A 25560-nucleotide genomic window follows, 5' to 3' on the forward strand; every position below is an offset into this window, starting at 1 on the left:
ATTTTCTCCTGGAGACCTGCAGATTTCTCTTTCTTTCTATGTCTGTCTCTATCTTGTTGCCTTCTCTCTCTTTCTCTGTCCTCTCCTTATGCATACCCACAGTCCCCACACTCAGGGTCAATTTCTCTCACATTTATTTCTGGTTTGAATTGCCTCTCACTATCCAACAGCTGCATTTTAATATGTGTCTCTTTCCTTTTCCTGAGTAGGGTGATGAAGGGGATTAATGAGAGTTTGGGAGGCAATTTCATACTGGTGGGCTTCTCTGACCAACCACAGCTTGAGAAGATCCTCTTTGTGGCTGTGCTAATTTCCTACTTCCTGACTCTGGTGGGCAACACAGCCATCATCCTGGTCTCCTGCCTGGATCCCATGCTCCACACGCCCATGTATTACTTTCTCACCAATCTCTCCTTTGTTGACCTCTGCTTTACTACCAGCATCGTTCCCCAGCTGCTGTGGAACCTCCACGGTCCAGCCAAAACAATTACTCCTCTCGGCTGTGCCATTCAACTCTATGTGTCTCTGGGCCTCGGATCCACTGAGTGTGTCCTCCTGGCCATCATGGCATTCGATCGTTATGCCGCTGTGTGCCGACCACTCCATTATGCCACGGTTATGCATCCACGGCTCTGCCAGTCCCTCGCAGGAGCGGCATGGTTGAGCGGAGTGGGCAACACCCTCATACAGGGCACCATCACCCTCCAGCTACCCCTCTGTGGGAACCGCAGAATTTACCACTTCATCTGTGAAGTGCCTGCCATGATCAAGTTGGCCTGTGTAGACATCCATGCCAATGAGGTCCAGCTCTTCATGGCGTCCTTGGTCCTGCTCCTTCTCCCCCTGGCTCTCATCCTGGTCTCCTATGGGTTCATCACCCATGCAGTGATGCGGATCAGGTCTGCCCAAGCCTGGCGTAAAGCCCTGGGGACGTGTGGGTCCCACCTGTTAGTGGTGTCCCTCTTCTACGGGACCATCACAGCTGTCTATATCCAGCCCAACAGCTCCTATGCCCACAGTCGGGGCAAGTTCATAACCCTTTTGTATACCGTAGTAACTCCCACCCTCAACCCCCTCATTTACACGCTGAGAAACAAAGATGTAAAGGGAGCTTTGAAGAGGCTGGTACAAAAAGACCAGCACATAGTAGCGTGAAAAATTCCGGTGAGGAACGGTGCAGATCTGGACTACCAAGGAGGAGGTATTAAAGCAAAGATGCTGGGAGGCAAGTCCAAGATACAACCTGACAGATGGGCTGCAAAAGTAAACCCAAAAGGCTCTCTGGAAAATCCATAAGCAATTAAAATTGCTTTCTTCATTCCCTCTACTTAATGTACTTATGCATAAGCTGATATCTGTGTTTTCTACCAGTGAATCAGTTTATCCAATAAAGCACAAACTAGACTTACTGTTCCCAGAACCTCTGTAGTTATTTTTTTTCCTCCTTTGATCTTTCTCTTGGCTTTACCTTGTTAGCTGAAATCAAGCTATTCATTCTTCTGCCTTGTACAGAAGGAAACCATTTGCTAATAATAAACTAGATGCCTTGGGGTTGTTCTTTCACACTTTATTCTAGGAGTTCTGCTGAGATATTGCTCATTTGGATCTACCTTTGGATCAACAAAAAGATGTGGACTGAAAGCTCATCTCTTCTGCAGTTTGGCAGAAGAGATGAGCTTCTGCCATTCATTTTCCTTTGGCTACTCTAGCAAGTCTTTTGGATCAGGCTTTTTGTTTCATATATTCTACATCTGATTCTTTGCAAAGTTGCCTTTGGTTGTGATTTTGATCATGCATTTCTTACTGGTTTCCTAGTGGTGGCATCAGTGATGGATTTTGAGTTCCAGTGATTTGGGTTCAATCGATAAGTGATTTCTCCCAGAAGACAGATTGTAGGACTTCAGTTGCTCCCAGGTGAAAATTTGATAAAGAGTTTGAGTCTAATTCATTCAGGGTGTGTGTCTGCAGATTTTAATATTTTTAGTAATGAAATGTGGCATATAAGATACAGAGCTATGAAATGTTTAGTGTTTTGTCTTTCTGAAGTATTTTGTTGTTGTTGTTGAAACCTCTGTGCATTTTCTATTGGCATAAAGGTGAATGTTCTTAACTCTAAAGGTAAGAATTCTATTCCTCCTCCCAACACTCTGGCTTTTTAAATGTATATTCAATATTAACCTAATAAATGTCAATATCTGCAAAAGTAGAATTTGTATAACAAAGATGTTATTAATATGTCATACTCTCTGATAAGCATTTTTTATTTTTTTATATTTAGTTTTCCTATAGGCATTTTTGTATTTAATAAAATTATATTCTTCAAAGGAGCCTTAAAACAAAAGGAAATTAACCCCCTAAGTTTCTCACACTCAACCATCTTTAATTGTTCTGTTAAGATCTTTACATGATTTAACAGTCTGAAATTAATGTTCTTTCAGGACCCTTTAAACTGTCTAAGTAAAGGAGTGGGAAAAACTCACATCATTACAAATTGGACAAATTGAGTCTGGAAAATGAAGGTTTCCTGTTGCAATAGAAACCCAAATATATTATTCCTCACACTTTAAACAAAGTAATCCTTAAAAAAAATTCATAGAAACCAATGTCCTATGTTGAGGGCGATGAATACTGCAAAAGTAAAATGGGCTACCAAATTACAAAGGGAATCACCAAATTACTCAGATTAGCATCAATGAAATCTCTGGAGAGATCTACTGATATTTATTTATATGGTTATTTCTTAATTTCTTTTAATATATATAAATGTTTGTCGCTGCTTTAAATCATGTTTTATTGCATTTAGCTTATACAGTTTCCTTGAGAGTTTAAAAAATTTCCACAACATTTTAAGAAATAAATCAGTATTCTTTTTCTTCATGTAGAGGGACATAATTAAAGTCTAATTTCTCTTAAAATGTAATGGAGCTTTGACTGATTTATAAGGTTTGATAAGTGCTTATAAATTTTTAAAATAAAAGGAAAAGATTTAAGTACACATCTCTTTAGGCTGTAAGTGGCAATTTGAGTCTTTAAAGAAAAATGTTGTACTGTAAGTCAGAGCTAAAAAATATACACTAAGAATTTATTAATGACTTTGCTCATTTGGCAGTAAGGATATTTAATACTTCAGTATGTCAGCTTAAATAATGATTTCAAGAATTTCTTTTAACTTTACAACTAATAGTGATTTTACTTATGACTAATCTTTGCACACCTGGATACTCTAAGTAGAGGATACAAAATACTTGTAACTGCACACATTTTAAAATCTATTTTCTCTTATTTTATGCATTAAAGAATGTATAAAATGTTAACGAACAAGTTATTTTTATTTCCTACTTTGAAAGGAATAGATAATGGACAGTTGTTGTTCATATTACCTACTTCTTAATTTTCTGTATGCCTGTGAAGGAAACAAAAACAAATTTCTTTGTTTAAGGTTTTCATTAACGTAAATTATTGAGACTGTATCAGTTTCAATGCTTTCAGGGAATATGGGCAGGTTTACAAAATAATGGATAGGTTTCTCTGTTTATTAAGAAAAGTGTTACAGTACATTAAGAAGGAAAATTCAATTTAATATACATTCTGTCTTATTAGTTCCTACTTGTTTATGTTAAATATTTTTACTCCAAATAGTACTATATAGATTTCTTCTCCTTAAGCACTAGTCTGATATCTTAATGTAATAGCTTTTCTCTCTCAAAAATGGAAAGATGTCTTTTACATTTACATGGATAGACAGATAAATATTTAAGTCACCTTTACATCAAAATAATAAAAGGACAAATTACCCGATTAAAACTGAGCAGTAGGTCAATGAAAATGAGGAACTAAGGACATTTAAAGTTTATTCTTCAGTTAAAGCAATGAAAAATGTTCACAATGAAAAAACTGGCAAATACTGTCAGAATCAACCTTTTGAGTACTCTGGAAATAAATCAAAGCTTGGAGAAACCCACATATGTTTCAATCAAGATCATTGGCTGACTCTTGTTAAGAAGAGTGAGATCTGTGCTGTTTTAACTTATCCTCATCTCATCCCTATCCTCTAATTGTATTGTAGCCTTGAACAAGCAAAACAATAGCCCATATTCCTGATACCAGAAGGCTAGAATCGAACTCATTTCCAAAGAAGTATCACTGTTTGACCTATTTGGCTAGGTTTTTGGTTACTCAGAAAACCTCATTTAAAAAGCATGCCTTTATTTTAACTCAGTCAAAATCATGGAGTTTTAAATGAGAAAATTTGGTGGGAGGACTTTGTTGAATGTTTTAACATCACAGATTCCTGAGTGTGTGCATAACAGTAGATTATGCTACCGAAAAACTTTAAAACAGAAGAGATGAAGAATAAGATGTCCACAGGGACTTTGAAGGGGCATAACATTTTCCTGAAAACCTTTCATGTACACGTACAATCGTTGTAGAAATATTTAGAGAGATCTGAGAAGGCCCTAATATCCCACCTATGAATGAACTTAATGCTCTTCAGAAAATACAATTTCTGAAGTTTAAATGTACAATAACTGAAATTACAATTCCATTTGAAAGGCTCAATAGTAGTTTTGAGTTGGCAGAAGAATCATCACATGTGTAAATAGGAAATTGAGATAGTCCTGTGGAAGAGAAAGGAAAGAGAATGAAGAAAAATGAACTATCAAGATTGTGGTACACAATCAAACATATGAACATATGCATAATGGGTGTCCCAAAGAGAAGAGTTAGAAAGGGGCAGAAAGAATATTTGAAGAAAAAATGGCAGAAAATACAAAATTTCATCTAAACTTCAAAGAAACTCAATGAACTAAAAGTAAGATAAACTGAAAGAGGCCCACACCTAGGACCCTCACAATAAACTGCTGAAAGACAAAGGAAAAAGATTTTGAAGGCAGGAGGGTACTAATTCATCACATACGACATATTGCTAATAAGATTAGTAGTAGATTTCTTATCAGAAAGAAAACATGGTAGAAGACAGAGTGATAATATACTAAAATATACTAAATCCAACCGGCTAGTCAAGAATTCTATATCCAACAAAAGTATACTTTAAAAATGAACAAAAAATTAAGACATTCCAAATAAACAAAGACTGAGAATGTTCATTATTAGCAGGCTTGAACTTCAGGAAATAGTTAAGGGATTCCTGCAGATTAACACACATGAAGAAATAAAGAAGTTCAGTAAAGGTACATATATGTATGAGTAAACATAAAAGAGTGTAAATTAATTTTGTGTTTAAAGTAGACATTAATCAATACACACCTAGCAATGGGTCAAAGAATAAGCCAAAAAAGTAAAAATAAAACTCTATGAGATGAATGAAGATAAAAACATGGAATTCAAAAAAAAAAATCAGAAAATGTAGCAAAATGAGTGCACAAATGGAATTTTATAGTTGCAAGCACCTACCTTAAAAAAGAAGAAAAATGTCAAATCAATTCCTAAGTTTACAGCTTTAGGAACTACAAAATAAGAACAAACTAAATGAAATGCAAGCACAACGAAGAAAATAATCAATATAAATCAGAAATAAGTGAAATAGAAAATGGAAAACAATAGAGAAAATCAACAATACCAAAATTTAGTATTATGAAAAGATAAAAAAAAATCAACAAATATTTAGTTTGCCTGACCAAAGGAAAGTAGGAATGAGCAAAATACTACAATCAAGAATGAAAAAAGGAAATTACTCCCAATCCTACTGAAAAAAATAAGGGAATATTATGAACAATTGCATGGCAACAGCTTAGATAACCTGGATGAAATGGACACATTTCTAGAAACACACCAGCTACCAAGTGGCTCAAGAAGAAATAAAACATCCAAATAGATCTGCATGCAATAAAGAGATTGAAATAATAGTGAAAAAATTTTTTAAAAAACTCCCAAAACAAAAGTTCAATACCATATGCCTCCTGGTGAATTTTACCAAACCTTTAAAGATTTAATAACAATCCTTCAGGTCTTCCATAAATAGGAGAGGGAATGATCTTCTTCATGGGAAGATCAGGAGCAAGACACATATGGATGTGGAATCTCACCACTTTTAACAAGAGGATGTAACACTAGGAAAGAAGTATATGAAAGGATGCTTTAGTGATGCTGAGAAATTAAGATCATGATGAGATATGACTAAACTGGTTTTAGAACAGGTGAAATGAATAATAGTGATAATACCAAATGCTGGTGAGGATATGGAGAAAGAGGTTGTCTCATACATTGAAATTGAAATACAAATGGTATAGCCAGTCTAGAAAATAGTTTGGCAGACTGTTAAAAAAACTAAATATATGCTTATTAAATGATGCAGGAATTGCATACCTGGACATTTATTTATATCTGAGAAATAAAAGTTTACATGCAAATAAAAACCCATTCCTGAGGGGAATGTCCATAATAGACTTATTTGTAATAGTCAAAAAAATGGAAAAATCTAAATGTCTTTCTAAAGGTGAATAAATAAACTATTCCATACCATGGATTATTTCTTAGCAGAAAAAAAAAAAGGAATGAACTAAAGATACATGAAACAACTTGGATAGCTCTCAAGGGCATTATACTGCATGGAAAAAAATCCTCAAAGTTCATATTCTGCTTGATTCTATTTATAAAACAATCTCAAAATAATTATATTATAGAGAGTGAGAATAGGTTAGTGGTTGTCAGAGCTTAGCGATGTTGGCAGGAGAATGGAATAGACAATTGTAAAGAAGTAGAATGTGAGAGATCATTCTGGTGCTGGAATAGTTCTGTGTCTTGATTGCAATGGTTGTTGCACTAATTTGTGATTGTGACAAAATGACATAGAACTATACACACGTATGGTACCAAAGTCGATTTCCTGGTTTTTATGTTGTATGAAAGTTACTTAAAACATGACTAGTGGGAGGAAACTGGCTGAGGGGTGTACAAGATCCTTCTCTCTATTATTTTTGCAACTTCTTGTGAATCTATAATTATTTCAAAATAGGAAGTTAAAAATTTTAAGAATTGGAATGGAACACTTCAACAAATATTCTGAAATTATACTTTGATCTCTAAAAAATATTAAATAATTTTGTCTCACATTGCTTTAATTTTCAGTCTAGGTTTTAATCATATACTAAACACTGAAAAAGATATGGTGTAAAATTGGTAATTCTTAGACAATAGTTTGAGCATTTAAGCTTATCTTAGCTGCCTTGATTCAAAAAAATAAGTGTAGACTAAATTAAAGATTGATATTTCTGCTTTATATATGAATTATTAAATTCAAGGAAATAACATATTCCCAAGGCTTTGTAGTTAATAAGCAGAGGAGATAAGGCAAGCATAAACTTTCTTGCATCTAGTTTGGTATGCAATAAATACTGAAAATGCAACAGTGATGTTATGGTTACACTCATGGGTGAACTCAGCAAGGCAATGGGGTCAACTTATCTAGTCAAACAAGGACTAGCCTAACTGTTACTGGGAGTACATTTCATGGGCTTAAATAATCAGCATATTGATTGCATTTACGGGTGATTATATCTACAATCCACTAAGAGAGATTTCATTCAATCAGGTAAAGACTTTAAAAAAAGAAATGTCTGCAATTTTGTAGAGCTTAATGTGATACCCAGGTACACTCCAGAGTAGGTTGGACAGATAATTAAAAAGCATTGGCCAGGTAGGCCACAGTGGCTCAGCAGGCAGACTTCCTGCCTGTCATGCCAGAGACTGGGGATCAATTCCTGGTGCCTGCCAATGTTTTTTTTTTTTTTAAATCCCTGAGACACTCTCAAACATTAGGGACTCCAAAGTTAATAGACCATGCCCTTGATCTTGAGGCTTGAAGCTAAGCCTACCTATAATAATGCCTAAGAGTTATTTCCAGAGAACTTTGTTACTCAGTTGTGACATCTCTCTCTAAGCTTAACTCTGCAAGTAAAATCATCACCCTCCCCACCCCTACCTGGAATATGATGTCCAGGTATGTAAGTCTCCTCAGCAATATGGGAAGCAACTTCAAAAGATGAACCTGACCCTGGAACCCTGGGATTGGCAATGATGGCTTGACCAAAGGGGGGGAAACAAATGTAACAAAATAGATTATCAATGGCTAAGATATTTCAAATAGACTTGAGAGGCTATTCTGGCTGTTACTCTTATGCAAGCCTCAGCTACATATTGTTAATTTGCATGGTGTGCCAAGCTCCAACAAATGGTATTCTAGTACACCACAAAGAATCCCAGGGCTCTGTCTGAGATTCTGTAAAAGTTTTACTCACTAAGTCTATTTTTCAGAAACCTATAACCTCCATATAGTTCCTAGGCCAGACCCTTGAAACCCAGAGTTACCAGCATCTCCAAGAGCATCAATCAATTGCATCCTCTTACCCCATAATGTCAACACCCTTTTACAACATGAAGTCAAAATGAACACTGCCCAAATATGCCTAAAGTGTGGGGAAAGGATCAAAGGAGAAGGAGGAGTTGCATCAGAAAAGATAAGATTTAAGCAATGAGTATGACTACTGAATCATTGTACTGATATTTCTTTTTAGTCTCCAGGGTCTTAGAGTAGCTAGAAGGAAACACCTGAAATGGTGGAACTCTAACACATACAATACTCTGAAATTTGTTCTAAAACTACTTGTTAAAATGAACTCGAAATTCATTGTAAGCAGTCATGTAAGGAGATATATGGCTTCCCCAACCCATTTTGACATCAAAAGAGTGGAAAAACAAAATGGAATTGAAATATAAGGGAAAAATGTTAATTACTACTTCATAAGGAAAGGGGAATTTTGAATAGAGCAAGAGGAGAAAGTTTTATTTATGAACAGTACTGTATTTATGTCACAAGTCTATAGTTTAAGCCAAACATTGTGATTAATACTTTATGTATATTACTTCATTCAATTTTCTCAAAAATTCTATAAGGCACTATAAAATTTGTATTAAAAGGTATGAAAGAGACATTGAAAATAATTAACTTCCCTAAATTCAAGATATGTTATTATGTAATCTTAACTGCTATGGAAAACTTCCATCCTCACCATTAAGAATGTTTTCTAAAGCATTGTTTAAAACATATCCCTTGTTTAATGTACACATTTACTCATGAGTTCACTTAACACTTACTCATCTTTTATTATCCTTACAGAGTTCCATATATCTATGTGATGAGCAATCTAAAATGTATTAAAAACTTATTCACTTTATAAATATTATTATATATTAGAAGAGGATGCATCCTCAGTGTCTACAATAGGGAAGGCCATTCTAGACACTGAGGATACACCAATGAATGATAGACAGGATCCTTGCTTTCATGAAGCTTATATTCTAGAATTGGGTCATATAATAAACAAATAATTGAACAAATAACTGATAATTAGAACTGTAAATCAAGAAAGTAATTAATCATGAAAATGTGCAAAACTGAATGAAATCAGAGGAGAGGAATATAGATCTGATTTCCTCAAATATGTCAAATAGGACATTTTTTCTCTCATTCAATGATTATTAATTAATGATGAAATATTCCTCATACTTTCTTTAGGTGCATGCTAGTTTGGTTTGTTTGTTTTGAAAAGAACTGAACCAGAAATCAAACAATTTTTTGCTATGAGAAGAGCAGAAGAATAAGAATATTTCATTTCCATTGATCTGCACTCTATTGATACATTAATATCAACTGAGCTCTTATTGTGGTGGGCCAGGAACTGTTCCCTCTCCTAAATGGGAGTGAGCCCCAAGCATGTGATAGCCTACATGGCCAGGATAAAGGTCAAGAAAGAACACAACCTCCCCAGAAGAAAAGAATATGCAATCACAGATGTAGAGATGGGAGCGGAATGATACTGACTGTATCTTAGCCATAAACATTAGTCTTAGTAAAGATCAGGTCGTAAGAGCCTTTATTGATCATACTAGAGGCCCAATTCCTCATACCACGTGGAATGTCTTTGTTCTAAAATTATATACGTATTGCCCCTTGCACTCTTGCCCTTCTGTGGTGCTATTTCTCCAGACTGCCACCACCGGTACTCTTTCCTCTTCATTGTTCCTAATAAATCTGTGTCTACTTCAGGGCCCAGCAAGATTTTCTCTTTCACGGCAGCCCCAGCTTGTGCCCTCCACAAACTTGGTCTGGACCAAACACTTGTCATCATAAAATGTCTGGCTACATCCAAGTCTGTCTGCTCCTCCTTCAAAACCATTCATAATTTTCATGCATATAACTGGAAACCTATATCCAGGTCGTGACATTTTATGTTTATATGATATTTTTAGTCCATCCTGCAGTAACTGTGCTACAGTTACCATACATGTATTTAGCACTGCTTAATTGCCTAATTTATTGCTCTACCAATTGTACAATTCTTTTCAAATTTAGTTGGCTCTGATTTAATCATTCATTTCTAAAACAATTCATTTTGGCATTTAAAAAAGTATAAATGCATAGCTGTTCCAAAATAACAATTCTTTGATGAATACAATTTGGTTGTGATTAAACAGTTAGTCCCACAACTACTGGCAAATGAAGAAAGAAGAGTAATTGATGATACATATAAGGAAAGGGCCTGAGATTAGATGAAGTGATAGGTCTAATATCAGACAGAAAGTAGCAAGTGGTATAAATGGGATACAAACATTTTCTGACTTTCAAAACTCTATTTATACAGGAATTACCACACATTAGAAGTTGATATATATAAACCAAAGGTTTACTTATGAGGTTCTAAATTATTAGGCATGAGAAATCATACTACATTATCTATAAAAATTATGTACATATATGTGCATTCTTATTCTTACACTTGCACCCATGGACAGAGGTGTACACACTCATATGTATATTGAGAAGCTTCATGGTTAAGGGTATTGTGGAGATTTTTGTTGTTGCTGTTGTTGCATGGGCAGGCACCAGGAATCGAACCTGGGTCTCTGGCATGGCAGGTGAGAACTCTGCCTGCTGAGCCACAGTGGCCCGCCCTGGAGATATTCTTTAGTATTTCAAATCCTTGTTTAGCTGGGTCAAATTTAATGTTTTCTTAAGTTCTCTGTTCCTTATCTCGCTCATTTCTAAAATAAGATAATATCTTCCTCATGGGGTTGCTATGCAGTTTAAGTGAAATAATTCCCCTATGCATTTGGGAAAATGATGAAGTTTTGAATTAGTATTGGATATAGCAGTGCCTAGATACACATGTACACACATCGCACGTGGGATATCACAGTAGCTTTACCCTCTATTTTACATAATAATCCCCAGCCATTCTTCCTATTCATCATCTTCATCTCCATTTCAAGTTCTTATACTTATCTTCTATAATAGCAAGAGGCAAAAGAAAAAAGTCCATCCATCAATCCATCTACCCATCCATCCATCCATACATCCACACAAGCCTACATATCCAAAACTTCCCACCTGAATGCTATATCCCCAGAGAGAATGGTTTTATACTATAGATATAGATAAACTTATTACTAATTTGCAATCCATTGAGCTATGCAAAAATTCAAAGAACTTAAGGATAGAGAACAAACATAGTGATTTAGGACATGGAAATAAATGTTAAAAATTTTAATGGCTATGTAGACCTGCAATATATTTGGCTGTTGGAAAAATTGCTTACAGATCTAGATGTCTTTTAGAATGGGCTTATATGTAAAACAAATAACTTATATAAATTTTCTTGGGCTGCATTAATTTTAATATTTATACTTCCCATGATTCTAAACAATTATGTTAAGGCTCAAACAAAGAAAATAAAAGCAATGACTTGCTTATCTTTTTTTTTTTTTTTTTTTTTTTTTTTTTTAAGGAAAGACAGAGAGAAGGAAGGAAGGATAGAAGGAAGGAAGGAAGGAAGAAAGGGAAACATTTTTTAAACATTTTCTTGTTTTATTGTATTCTGTTTCTCCGTTTTTGTTACATGGGCTGGGGCCGGGAATCGAACCGAGGTCCTCCGGCATAGCAGGCAAGCACTTTGCCCGCTGAGCCACCGCGGCCCGCCTTGCTTATCTTTTTTATTCCCCAAAAGATTTTCTTAATATCAGAACTCTTCAATCAGAGTTTAAACAGTTGCGTAGAAACCTCAGGATTTGTAAGAATCATCACCCCATTTCTCAGATAAATTTAAAAATATACGTCAAAATATTATTATTTTTTTATTAATTAAAAAAATTAACTAACACAACATTTAGAAATCATTCCATTCTACATATATAATCAGTAATTCTTAATATCATCACATAGATGTATGATCATCATTTCTTAGTACATTTGCATCGATTTAGAAAAAGAAAGAGCAAAACAACAGAAAAAGAAATAAAATGATAATATAGAGAAAAATAAAAATACAAAATACAAAAAATATATAAAAAAACAAAACAAAAAACTATAGCTCAGATGCAGCTTCATTCAGTGTTTTAACATAATTATATTACAATTAGGTAGTATTGTGCTGTCCATTTTTGAGTTTTTGTATCCAGTCCTGTCGCACAGTCTGTATCCCTTCAGGTCCAATTACCCATTATCTTACCCTATTTCTAACTCCTGATGGTCTCTGTTACCAATGAAATATTCCAAGTTTATTCTCTAATGTCGGTTCACATCAGTGGGACCATACTGTATTTGTCCTTTAGTTTTTGGCTAGTCTCACTCAACATAATGTTCTCTAGGTCCATCCATGTTATTACATGCTTCATAAGTTTATTCTATCTTAAAGCTGCATAATATTCCATCATATGTATATACCACAGTTTGTTTAGCCACTCGTCTGTTGATGGACATTTTGGCTGTTTCCATCTCTTTGCAATTGTAAATAATGCTGCTATAAACATTGGTGTGCAAATGTCCGTTTGTGTCTTTGCCCTTAAGTCCTTTGAGTAGATACCTAGCAATGGTATTGCTGGGTCATATGGCAATTCTATATTCAGATTTTTGAGGAACCGCCGAACTGCCTTCCACGGTGGTTGCACCATTTGACATTCCCACCAACAGTGGATAAGTGTGCCTCTTTCTCCACATCCTCTCCAGCACTTGTCATTTTCTGTTTTGTTGATAATGGCCATTCTGGTGGGTGTGAGATGATATCTCATTGTGGTTTTGATTTGCATTTCTCTAATGGCCAGGGACATTGAGCATCTCTTCATGTGCCTTTTGGCCATTTGTATTTCCTCTTCTGAGAGGTGTCTGTTCAAGTCTTTTTCCCATTTTGTAATTGGGTTGGCTGTCTTTTTGTTGTTAAGTTGAACGATCTCTTTATACATTCTGGATACTAGACCTTTATCTGATATATCGTTTGCAAATATTGTCTCCCATTGTGTAGGCTGTCTTTCTACTTTCTTGATGAAGTTCTCTGATGCACAAAAGTGTTTAATTTTGAGGAGCTCCCATTTATTTATTTCTTTCTTCAGTGTTCTTGCTTTAGGTTTAAGGTCCATAAAACCGCCTCCAATTGTAAGATTCATAAGATATCTCCCTACTTTTTCCTCTAACTATTTTGTGGTCTTAGACCTAATGTTTAGATCTTTGATCCATTTTGAGTTAACTTTTGTATAGGGTGTGAGATATGGGTCTTCTTTCATTCTTCTGCATATGGATATCCAGTTCTCTAGGCACCATTTATTGAAGAGACTGTTCTGTCCCAGGTGAGTTGGCTTGACTGCCTTATCAAAGATCAAATGTCCATAGATGAGAGGGTCTATATCTGAGCACTCTATTCGATTCCATTGGTCGATATATCTATCTTTATGCCAATACCATGCTGTTTTGACCACTGTGGCTTCATAATATGACTTAAAGCCAGGCAGCACGAGACCTCTAGCTTTCTATTTTTTTCCTCAAGATGTTTTTAGCAATTCGGGGCACCCTGCCCTTCCAGATAAATTTGCTTATTGGTTTTTCTATTTCTGAAAAATAAGTTGTTGGGATTTTGATTGGTATTGCATTGAATCTGTACATCAATTTAGGTAGGATTGACATCTTAACTATATTTAGTCTTCCAATCCATGAACACGGTATGCCCTTCCATCTATTTAGGTCTTCTGTGATTTCTTTTAACAGTTTTTTGTAGTTTTCTTTGTATAGGTCTTTTGTCTCTTTAGTTAAATTTATTCCTAAGTTTTTTATTCTTTTAGTTGCAACTGTAAATGGAATTCGTTTCTTGATTTCCCCCTCAGCTTGTTCATTGCTAGTGTATAGGAACACTACAGATTTTTGAATGTTGATCTTGTAACCTGCTACTTTGCTGTATTCATTTATTAGCTCTAGTAGTTTTGTTGTGGATTTTTCCAGGTTTTTGACGTATAGTATCATATCGTCTGCAAACAGTGATAGTTTTACTTCTTCCTTTCCAATTTTGATGCCTTGTATTTCTTTTTCTTGTCTAATTGTTCTGGCTAGAACCTACAACACGATGTTGAATAATAGTGGTGATAATGGACATCCTTGTCTTGTTCCTGATCTTAGGGGGAAAGTTTTCAATTTTTCCCCATTGAGGATGATATTGGCTGTGGGTTTTTCATATATTCCCTTTATTATTTTAAGGAGGTTCCCTTGTATTCCTATCCTTTGAAGTGTTTTCAACAGGAAAGGATGTTGAATCTTGTCAAATGCCTTCTCTGCATCAATTGAGATGTTCATGTGATTTTTCTGCTTTGATTTGTTGATATGGTGTATTACATTAATTGATTTTCTTATGTTGAACCATCCTTGCATACCTGGGATGAATCCTACTTGGTCATGATGTATAATTCTTTTAATGTGTTGCTGGATTCGATTTGCTAGAATTTTGTTGAGGAATTTTACATCTATATTCATTAGAGAGATTGGTCTGTAGTTTTCTTTTTTTGTAATATCATTTTGTGGTTTTGGTATGAGGGCGATGTTGGCTTCATAGAATGAATTAGGTATCTTTCCCCCCACTTCAATTTTTTTGAAGAGTTTGAGCAGGGTTGGTACTAATTCTTTCTGGAATGTTTGATAGAATTCCAGAAGCCCTCTGGTCCTGGACTTTTCTTTTTGGGAAGCTTTTGAATGACTGATTCAATTTCTTTGCTTGTGATTGGTTTGTTGAGGTCATCTATTTCTTCTTGAGTCAAAATTGGTTGTTGATGCCTTTCTAGGAACTTGTCCATTTCATCTACATTGTTGTATTTATTAGCATAAAGTTGTTCATAGTATTCTGTTATTATCTCCTTTATTTCTATGTGGTCAGTGGTTATGTCTCCTCTTCCATTTATAATCTTATTTATTTGGGTCCTCTCTCTTCTTATTATTGCCAATCTTGCTAAGGGCCCATCAATCTTGTTGGTTTTCTCATAGAACCAACTTCTGGTCTTATTGATTTTCTCTATTGTTTTCATGTTCTCAATTTCATTTATTTCTGCTCTAATCTTTGTTATTTCTTTCCTTTTGCTTGCTTTGGGGTTAGTTTGCTGTTCTTTCTCCAGTTCTTCCAAGTGGACAGTTAATTCCTGAATTTTTGCCCTTTCTTCTTTTCTGATATAGGCATTTAGGGCAACAAATTTCCCTCTTAGCACTGCCTTTGCTGCATCCCATATGTTTTGATATGTTGTGTTTTCATTTTCATTCACCTCGAGATATTTACTAATTTCTCTTGTAATTTCTTCCTTGACCCACTGGTTGTTTAAGAGTGTGTTGTTGAGCCTCCACATATTTGTGAATTTTCTGGCATTCTGCCTAGTATGATTTCCAACTTCATTCCTTTATTATCTGAGAAAGTGTTGTGTATGATTTCAATCTTTTTAAATTTGTTAAGACTTGCTTTGTGACCCAGCATATGGTCTATCTTTGAGAATGATCCATGAGCACTTGAGAAAAAGGTGCATCCTGCTGTTGTGGGGTGTAATGTCCTATAAATGTCTGTTAAGTCTAGCTCATTTATTGTAATATTCAAATTCTCTGTTTCTTTATTGATCCTCTGTCTAAATGTTCTGTCCATTGATGAGAGTGGCGAATTGAATTCTCCAACTATTATGGTAGATGTGTCTATTTCCCTTTTCAGTATTTACAGTGTGTTCCTCATGTATTTTGGGGCATTCTGATTCAGTGCATAAATATTTATGATTGTTATGTCTTCTTGTTTAATTGTTCCTTTTATTATTAGATAGTATCTTTCTTTGTCTCTTTTAACTGTCTTACATTTGAAGTCTAATTTGTTGGATATTAGTATAGCTACTCCTGCTCTTTTCTGGTTGTTATTTACATGAAATATCTTTTCCTAACCTTTGACTTTCAGCCTATGTTTATCTTTGGGTCCAGATATGTTTCCTGTAGACAGCATATAGAAGGATCCTGTTTTTTAATCCATTCTGCCAGTCTATGTCTTTTGATTGGGGAATTCAGTGCATTAACATTTAGTGTTATTACTGTTTGGGTAATACTTTCCTTTACCATTTTACCTTTTGTGTTACATATATCATATCTGATTTTCTTTCTTTCTACCCTCTTCTCCACACCTCTCTCTTCTGTCTTTTCGTATCTGACTCTAGTGCTCCCTTTAGTATTCCTTGCAGAGCTGGTCTCTTGGTCACAAATTCTCTCAGTGACTTTTTGTCTGAAAATGTTTTAATTTCTCCCTCATTTTTGAAGGACAATTTTGCTGGATATAGAAGTCTTGGTTGGCAGTTTTTCTCCTTAATTAATTTAAATATACCATCCCACTCTCTTCTTGCTTCCATGGTTTCTGCTGAGAAATCAACACATAGTCTTATTGGATTTTCCTTGTATGTGATGGATTGTTTTTCTCTTACTGCTTTCAAGAGCTTCTCTTTCTCTTTGACCTCTGGCATTCTAACTAGTAAGTGTCTTGGAGAACGCCTATTTGGATATATTCTCTTTGGGGTGTGCTGCACTTCTTGGATCTGTAATTTTAGGTCTTTCATAAGAGTTGGGATATTTTCAGTGATAATTTCTTCCATTACTTTTTCTCCTCCTTTTCCCTTCTCTTCTCCTTCTGCGACACCCACAACATGTATATTTGTGTGCTTCATATTATCATTCATCCCTGAGCCCCTGCTCAAATTTTTCCATTCTTTTCCGTATAATTTCTCTTTCTTTTTGGATTTCGGATGTTCCATCCTCCAGTTCACTAATTCTAACCTCTGTCTCTTGAAATCTACCATTGTAGGTTTCCATTGTTTTTTTCATCTCTTCTACTGTATCTTTCATTTCCATATGTTCTGTGATTTGTTTTTTCAGACTTTCCATTTCTTCTTTTTGTTGATCCCATGCCTTCTTCATGTCCTCCCTCAATTTATTGATTTGGTTTTTGAGGAGGTTTTCCATTTCTGCTCGTATATTCAGAATTAGGTGTCTCAACTCCTGTATCCCATTTGAGCTATTGGTTTGTTCCTTTGACTGGGCCATATCTTAATTTTCCTGGTGTGATTTGTTATTTTTTGCTGGTGTCTGGGCATTTAATCAAATTTCCCTGAGTGTGGGACCCAGCAGGTTGAAAGACTTTCCTGTGAAGTCTCTGAGCTCTGTTTTTCTTATCCTGCCCAGTATGTGGTGCTTGTCTGTCTGCGGGTCCCACCAGCAAAAGATGTTGTGGCTCCTTTAATTTTGGAAGACTCTCACTGCTGGGTGTGTTTTGGAGACAGAGGAAAGGTTGTAGGTTGGTTTTAATGGCTTCAAATTGTGAAGTCCTGGGATCTGAATTCCTTGAGAGAGGGATTCCACCTGAATTGCATTTCACCCCTCCCACAGGGAAGGTTCAGTTGGTAGAGAGCCCTGAAAGCAGCCTGTTTCTGCATTCGGGGCAGGTGCAACCCGTGTAATCCCAGCGCTGAGCCCAGAGACAACCAAACCTCCATAGAAACAGCCACAGAAGGCTCTGTTTTGCCCCCTTTCCTCTTTTTCAGTTAGCCCAATACGTGACTTCCACTTCGATCTGTTTCACTTGAGCTGAGGGCCTATTTTTAGTAGTCAGAAGTTGTTCATTAATGCCACTATTGGTGTTAGGTTGGGCTCAGTCTCTACTACTTTTGGAGACTCTTTCCTTTCCCTCCAGGAAGTCTCCTGTTGCAGAGCGGCGCTGGCCACCACGGCTTGGGGAACTGCTGATCCAAGGCTCCCAGCCGGCCCGGGAAGCCTCGTGTGTGGGAAGGGCTCCAGTCATCCACCTCCACGGCCCAGAGAACCACTGATCCAAGGCTCCCAGCTGGCCCAGGAAGCTGCATGTGTGGGAGGGGCACGACAGCTTGGGGAACCGCTGATCCTAGGCTCCCAGCCAGCCTGGGAAGCCGCGTGTGTGGGAGGGGCTCTGGTCGTCGGCTGCCATGCCCTGGGGAACCGCTGATCCGAAGTTCCCAGCCAGCCCGGGAAGGAGGGAGGGAGGGGCTCTGGCCACCAGCCGCCGCAGACTGGGGAAGCGTGCACTGCTCGGGGACCTCACTGCAGTGGAGTCTCCTAGCCGGTCCAGCTGTCCCAGACTGGGGTACACTGTGTGTCTGGTCTCTGTCGTGACTCCAGGAGCTATTTTGTACTGTTTCTAGTTATCTAGTAGTTGTTCTGGAGGAGGAACTAAGACACGCACACCTTACTAAGCCGCCATCTTCTCCGGAAGTCCAAAATATTATTTTTGCACTTTTACTACACCTGATTTCTTTTCCTTTTTCCATGCAATATTTAGCTTGCAATATTCAAATTATATCATCCTCATAATATAAAACATGGTTAACTGAGGTGCCATGTCTATTTCAGCTGAAATATCAAAGATAAAGAAGAAACAGTGCTTCAGAAGCACGTCCACGTTCCAAATGAAAATGATCAGACACTTAGGCAGGACTTCGAAAGCAAGTGAATTGACAACTGCTTTCATGATTATATCAGAAATATTTTATCCTATCAGACATAGTAACACATACTATAGCAAGAAAAGATGCTAAAATCTCCATGGCTTAGAAGAATATGTATGTATTTCATACTCATTATATGACTATTAAGTTCTGCTAGGGGTGCTGCTTTGTCTCCTCTCTGAAGATCACAGCATCCCTAATGTTGCTAAATGTAGCAGAAGGAGAGAGACAGCTTTGGAGATTTTTGCACTGGCAATTTAATATTCCGGCTTGGAATGATGCAAGTCCCTTTTGTTCACACCTCACTGACTGAAACTAGTCATAGACTACATCCATTTGTAAAAAGCATGTGTGGGGAGGAGTGGGGTGGTGATTACAAGCTTCAGAAGGAACTATGTATGTTCTATGAAGAACATGGAGCTGATGTTCCATATTCAGCTGCTTATCCATATTCAGATTGGGGAAAATGAGAGATGAGATTTGAAAATGAAGGGAGGATTTTCTTGGCAAAAATTTTGTTCTGGGTTTTTCCTCCTCAACATGAGTCAAGAAAAAGCACTAAGTGATATCACTCACAGAACTTGGTAGGTGTTCCAGGAGGTTTGGGATCAGAGTGAACTGAGCTCATAATAGTTACCCAAAAGTGCATGAATGTGAGAGACTGAGTGAACGGTTGTTAGTTATAGAACACAGTAAGACTTGTGTTTATGCCCAGGTTGAGTTTGTGCAGAGCATGGGCTGGTACTGCTGTGAGACCAGAATCATGCATGGTGAAGAAATAGACACAGGGTTTTCGGGACTTACAAGCAGGAGAGTCTCTTCAGTGGCAACCGATCCAGACATCTGGCACTCCATGAGGGTCAGAGGGCACAAGGATCAATAAGTGATTTTAGAAAACAGACATTCCATATAGTGTGAGAGCATAAGGTCTATTCTACAATCATTAAAAGGGCCAAAAACCTAATGTGTTACTAACATTAGTGTTAGGCTAAGATACAATCAAGGCAGTTTTTACATCCATGATTACATTCTTTCCCCTCTGGGAGATGGCTTACCTTCTTGACATTTGTCATTAGCTAAAGCAGGTTTGTTATAGACCTTTTAGAAGGGGATCTGGGCCCTGGCCCACCAAAACCCCCCAATAAGAGACTGCACTGACCATAGGACAGGCATTTTACCATATTCAACAACCATAATATAAAAGACAACAGAATAGCAATAATCCAATCCATAGGGCAGATAATCCTATAATGAAATGCCACCAAGACTGAGTAAGAGAATTAAAACAAGTAGAAAGGGGGTTAGTTGGTAATTGATCAACACTTTGCATGTGCTCTTGCATAGGATTTAAAAAGATTGTGAAATGTTGTTTGAGTGATCGGGGATATATCCACAACATTGTATATTGATAAGTGCACAGGTTCTGCCCCATGCCACAGTTAAAATGCCTAAAGCCATTCTGTTTTATAAGACTACTTTCTGTGATTGGGTGGTCTCAACATTTAATGATATAATTACTAATTTAGATTCATTTACTCTGTGAACTGTGTGGTTAGGTAAGGCTATTTATGCTTTTTTGGTAACCATTGCAGCTTCAGCTAAATATTGCTTTCTATCATGGTGTTCTAGCTTGCTAGCTGCCAGAATGCAACATACCAGAAATGAAATGGCTTTTAAAAGGAGGATTTATTAAGTTGCTAGTTTACAATTCTAAGGCTGAGAAATTGTCCTAATTAAAACAAGTCTATAGAAATGTCTAATCTAAGGCATCCAGGAAAAGATCCCTTGGTTCAAGAAGGCCGATGAAGTTCAGGGTTTCTCTCTCAAGTGGAAGGGCATGTGGAGAACACAGTCAGGGCTTCTCTTTCATCTGGAAGGCCACATGGTGAACACAATGTCATCTGCTAGCTTCTTCTCCTGGCTTACTGTTTCTTGAAGCTCCCAAGGAAGCATTTTCCTTCTTCACCTACAAAGGTCGCTGGCTGGTGGAGTCTGCTTCACATGGCTATGTCGTTCTGCTCTGCTCTCTCAGATCTATCATTCTCCAAAATGTTTCCTCTTTTATAGGACTTCAGAAAATAATCAAGACCCCCCAAATGGATGGAGACATACCTCTACCTAATCCAGCTTAACAACCACTCTTGATTAAATCACATCTCCAGGGAGATAATCTAATTACAGATTCAAACATACAGTACTGAATAAGGATTAGAAGAAATGCTGCTTTTAAAAATGGGATTAGGATTAAAACATGACTTTTTTAGGGGACATACATCCTTTCAAACCAGCAACATGGTTTGCCAAGCCCTAATCAAAACCATTCTTGCCAACCCTAAAGAATACCTAGGGCTTTATTTGAGAGTCTACAAAGGTTACATGCACTATGATTATTTCGAGAAACCTACAACTTCCAGATGGGTTTCAATGACAGATTAGTCCTGAAACCCAGAGTGGCCAGCCTCTCCAGAACATAACTAGAGTTCCATCTTCCTATCCTGTTTTATTGACAGCCTTTCCAATGTGAAAAATTTAGAATGGGCATAACCTAAATACCCATAAATATTTGGAGAATTATCAAAGGAGTAGGTTGAGTTATAACAGAAAAGACAGGACTTAACAAATGAGTATGAGTACTGAATGATTAGATTGTTATTTCTTTTAGTCTCCAGTGTTTTGGGCAGCCAAAAAGAAAAATCTAAAATTATAGAACTGTAATCCATACCAAACTCTGAATTCTGTTCTATAACTAATTGTTGCAGTGTGCTTTAAAGTTTATTGCTTTTTTTGTATAAATGTAATTTTTCACAATAAAAAGGCTGTGAGTGGGTGTCTCCACATTCCTGAGTCCATGAATGGGCATCACTTATAGGATGGAGTCTGTGGCACCCTGAGGTGCATGATCATTGGCATATGATACAAGTACCATGCTGGGGTGCAGAAACACAGGCAGTTACTGGAGCACCTACCTTTTCCCTTCATGATATGAGCCTCCTTCATGGGATTGGGATGCTGCATTCACTGCTTGTATCCTATAAAGGAGAGAGACAGAGGATAGTCACTCACTGAAGCCTGAAGACCTGTGTATCCTGCAGGTAAGTGTATCTCTATAACACCTTTCTGTGCCCAGACATCCCCATGGTGAGGAGAAACTTAGACTCAGGAGAGGGTCATCTGGTACCACCTCTACTCCTAAGCTGGACTCAGAGGGCTGGTAACCCAGATTTCTCATCACAACAGCTCTGATCTAGACTCAGGGGGTCGGATGAGCAAAATCTTTCACCCTGTTGCTTTGGGCTAGACTCAGAGGGCCAGTGAGTAGAATTTCTCACTCAGCCAGACCCAGATGGCTGATGAGACAGATTTCTCACTCTGGTGCCTCTCAGCTGAACCTCTGCTCCTTATTTTAGACTCAAGAATGAGCAATTGTATGGTCAGTAGGCTAATGAGGAGTTGATTAAAGTAGTGACTTCTAGGTTATGTGCAAAGGAGGAGGTGTGATGGAAGTGATAGGAGAGAGAGAGTCTGTTAGAATGGACAGAAGTGAAGGACAGAAAATTTGGAGGAGATTTCCAAGGCAGTTGGTGGGACAAGATACCATAGTACCTGGAACCATCTTAAAACATCCCCTGGGCTGGACTTGAGTGAGAAGCTTGGGGCATACTGTGAAACCTGCCTGTCAGTACTACAGCAAGTAACCACCATAGGCACAGAAATTGCAGAGGTGGAGGTTTCATTTGGCTAAGGCCCAACTTCTCCTTAGGGAATAAAAGATAGAAAAGTTCAGGGTAAATAGAGGAGCTTGTCTAGCATGGCAGAGAGGTCAGTTGCAAAGAAGAAAGTGTGACACGAGTCCTTGAAAACTGTATCGGGGAAAAATGAGGAAATAGTTTTGGGCAAGGCCAGGGATGATGTCCGCAGCTATCTTATAAGGAAAGTTTCCTGGGACATCTCCTTCATTTATAGGATATTTTACATGTAGGAGTTTTAGAACAAATCCAACTGGAAGTAGAGACTGAAAAACAAAGGAGCCAGAGAAAAAGATGCTCTGAGTCAGGAGTAGGGAGAAAGAGAAGGATTGACTGTATGGAAGTGTCTTGAGAGTCTTCATCTGGAGTTACATGACATGGGCAGCAAGGTAGAGATGGTAGGAAAGTTACTTGTATGGTGTGGAGTGATCCAAACTTCAGTGGTACATAAAAGGCAATGAACAAAGGTAGAATGAGTACAATAGATACATGTAAGAGGAAGATAAGACACATAAGGACTGGTGTCTTACATGGGATATACTGTGCAATCTCCTGGCTGGCCCACCAAAATATGTAACTGGCACTGTTCTAGTTTGTTAATGCTGCTGGAAATGCAATATACCAGAAATGGGTTGTTTTTTATAAAGGGAATTTATTAAGTCGCAAATTTGCAGTTATAAAACTATAAAATGCTCAAAGGAAGGCTCCAAGAAAGGTCAGTCTGGGCAGGCACCTGGCTGGTGGCTGCTGATCCTTTGGCTTCTGGCTTCAAACAAGTTTCCCAGGAGTGTTTTCTTTCTGTGTCTCTAAACATCTCTGTCTGTGTTGGGCCTAAACTTTTTCCAAAATGGTTCCCTCTTAAAGGACTCCTGTAGGCAGATTGAGGCCCACCTTGAATGGGTGGAGGAACATCTTCATGGAAAACACCTAATCAAAAGGTCCCACCCTAAACAATAGGTCTACTTTCATAAGATTTGATTAGGAGAAGGAATATTGCTGTTCTTGAGTACATAACAGTTTCAAATCAGCACATTGTACCCTCTGGACCCCCAAAACACATGGTTTTTCCATATAAAAAAATACAATATCACAAAAGTCTTAAGTCATTTTGTTAATAACACAGATACAATACAAAGTCAAAAACAGTATATAATTTTGTCAAGGTCAATTACAGACATTGTCTGTACTTAGGCAAAATTTTCTTCTGGCTCTGGACCTGTAAAATTCAGAACAAGTTATCTGTTTCTAATACACAAAGAAGGAACAATCATGGGATAAATGATCCCATTGTCATAGTGAGAGATTGGAAGGGAAACAAGGGTCACCACACCCAAACAGTTTTGAAAACCTGCAGGGTAAACTCCATTACATTTCAAAGGCTAAGAAACACTTATCCTTGGGGTTTGATGGAGCTGCAGTTGAACTCTTTTCAAGGGCTTACACATTGGTCCTGCTCTCTCCAAACACTTAGGTGGGGGTTGCAAACTTGGGGAACTTTGAGGAGACCAAGTTTTTCTTGGCTTCATGCTTTTGAAGCATTGGAACAGAATGTGGGCTCTCTCATTTTGAGGCACATGCTCAACACTCTCAGAACAATGGGTTGGCAGTGAGGCTTGCACCAGTCCCCAAGGAATGTGCTCCACCCTTTCTGAGGCCTGGGCCAGCAAAATTCTTCCTGAATATTGAGTCAGAAGACCAACCCTCTGCCTACAGAGCAAATACACACTCTCCAAGTGCATGGGTGTTGCTTCCTATGAAATGGAGCTCAAAGAATATTAAGGAACGATGAGAAAGGAAGGAAAGAAGGAAGGAAGGAAGGAAGGAAGGAAGGAAGAAGAGACGGAAGGAAGGAAGGAAGAAAAAGAAAGAAAGAAAGAAAGAAAGAAAGAAAGAAAGAAAGAAAGAAAGAAAGAAAGAAAGAAAGAAAGAAAGAAAGAAAGAAAGAAAGAAGGAAAGAAAAGAAAAGAAAAGAAAAGAAAAGAAAAGGAAAGAAAAGGAAAGAAAAGGAAAGAAAAGGAAAGAAAAGGAAAGAAAAGAAAGAAAGACACAGATGGGCTCAGGGGGTCTGAAGCTTAAGTTTACAACAGACAGACTTCAGAAAATTTTATTCTTAACCAGATCCTGGTTATATACCGCAGGATGACAATAGGCATGCATGCATTTCCTGAGGGAACAAAGTTCTTATCTTTCAGTGTTCTTCCTTTGTACTTAAAATAACCATTTGGGGTAAGCAAATGTTCTCTTCCTCCTAAACTGTCTTACATAAATCAGATAACATAAAGCAGCTTACTGCTGCCACCACCCTAATGCCATCTACTCCCAAGTAGTTCTGCAGGTCTTATATTAATCCTATCTCCTACACATGGGTGGGTCCATTCTCCTGGCCTGAGATTTCTTGACTTAGACCTTAGCTTCCATCATTGGCCTTTGAAGTTATTTTTAATCAATTTGCCCCTTTTAGTCCATACTGGCAGTGATTCTGTTTATATAGGTCTCATAAGAAACTTGTCAGTTTTCTGTGATGTATGTATGCAACACACTGATCAAATAATAGATCCTTCCATAAATCTTTTCTGGATAACTCCATTTCAAATTATGGCTTTTTTGTGAAATGTTTGACTGGTCCCATGTTGGATGAATCTTCATATAGGGCACTATTCTCCAGGGTCTCCATTTCTGGAAGTTCAGTGTTTTCCAGCCCACAAATTTTTAGCTTCTTCTACCCAAGAATTCAGTTCTTGGCTTATTTCTTTCCAAAGAGAAATCAGGCTACATTTTCCACATTAATTTGTAAATCTCTTCAGCTAAATAATGAAGTTCATCACTCTCAATTTCTGCTTTCCATCCAATACCAGCATTTTATTTTTGCCAAATTCTCTGCCACTTTAAAACAAGGATTACTTTTCTTCCAGTTTGCAATAACACATGCATCATTTCTGTCTAAGTTTTCATTGGATATACCATTAGTATCCATGGTTTTACCAACCATCTCTTCAAAGTGTTC

The 25560-nt window shown here is 37.3% G+C and overlaps 1 protein-coding gene across 1 annotated transcript; it reads left to right on the plus strand.

The window, feature by feature from the left end:
• Positions 1-213: 213 nt before the first annotated feature.
• LOC143683151 (olfactory receptor 2G3-like) lies at positions 214-1155 on the plus strand. The gene has a single exon (XM_077159385.1). The coding sequence runs from the start codon at positions 214-216 to the stop codon at positions 1153-1155; it is 942 nt and encodes a 313-aa protein (XP_077015500.1).
• The last annotated feature ends 24405 nt before the right edge of the window (positions 1156-25560 follow it).

The sequence above is a fragment of the Tamandua tetradactyla genome, chromosome 5, assembly GCF_023851605.1.
Source record: "Tamandua tetradactyla isolate mTamTet1 chromosome 5, mTamTet1.pri, whole genome shotgun sequence".
Taxonomy (NCBI): domain Eukaryota; kingdom Metazoa; phylum Chordata; class Mammalia; order Pilosa; family Myrmecophagidae; genus Tamandua; species Tamandua tetradactyla.

Excerpts from the sequence above, each read along its gene's own strand:
- LOC143683151 (XM_077159385.1), top strand. The coding sequence starts at position 214 with ATGAAGGGGATTAATGAGAGTTTGGGAGGCAATTTCATACTGGTGGGC.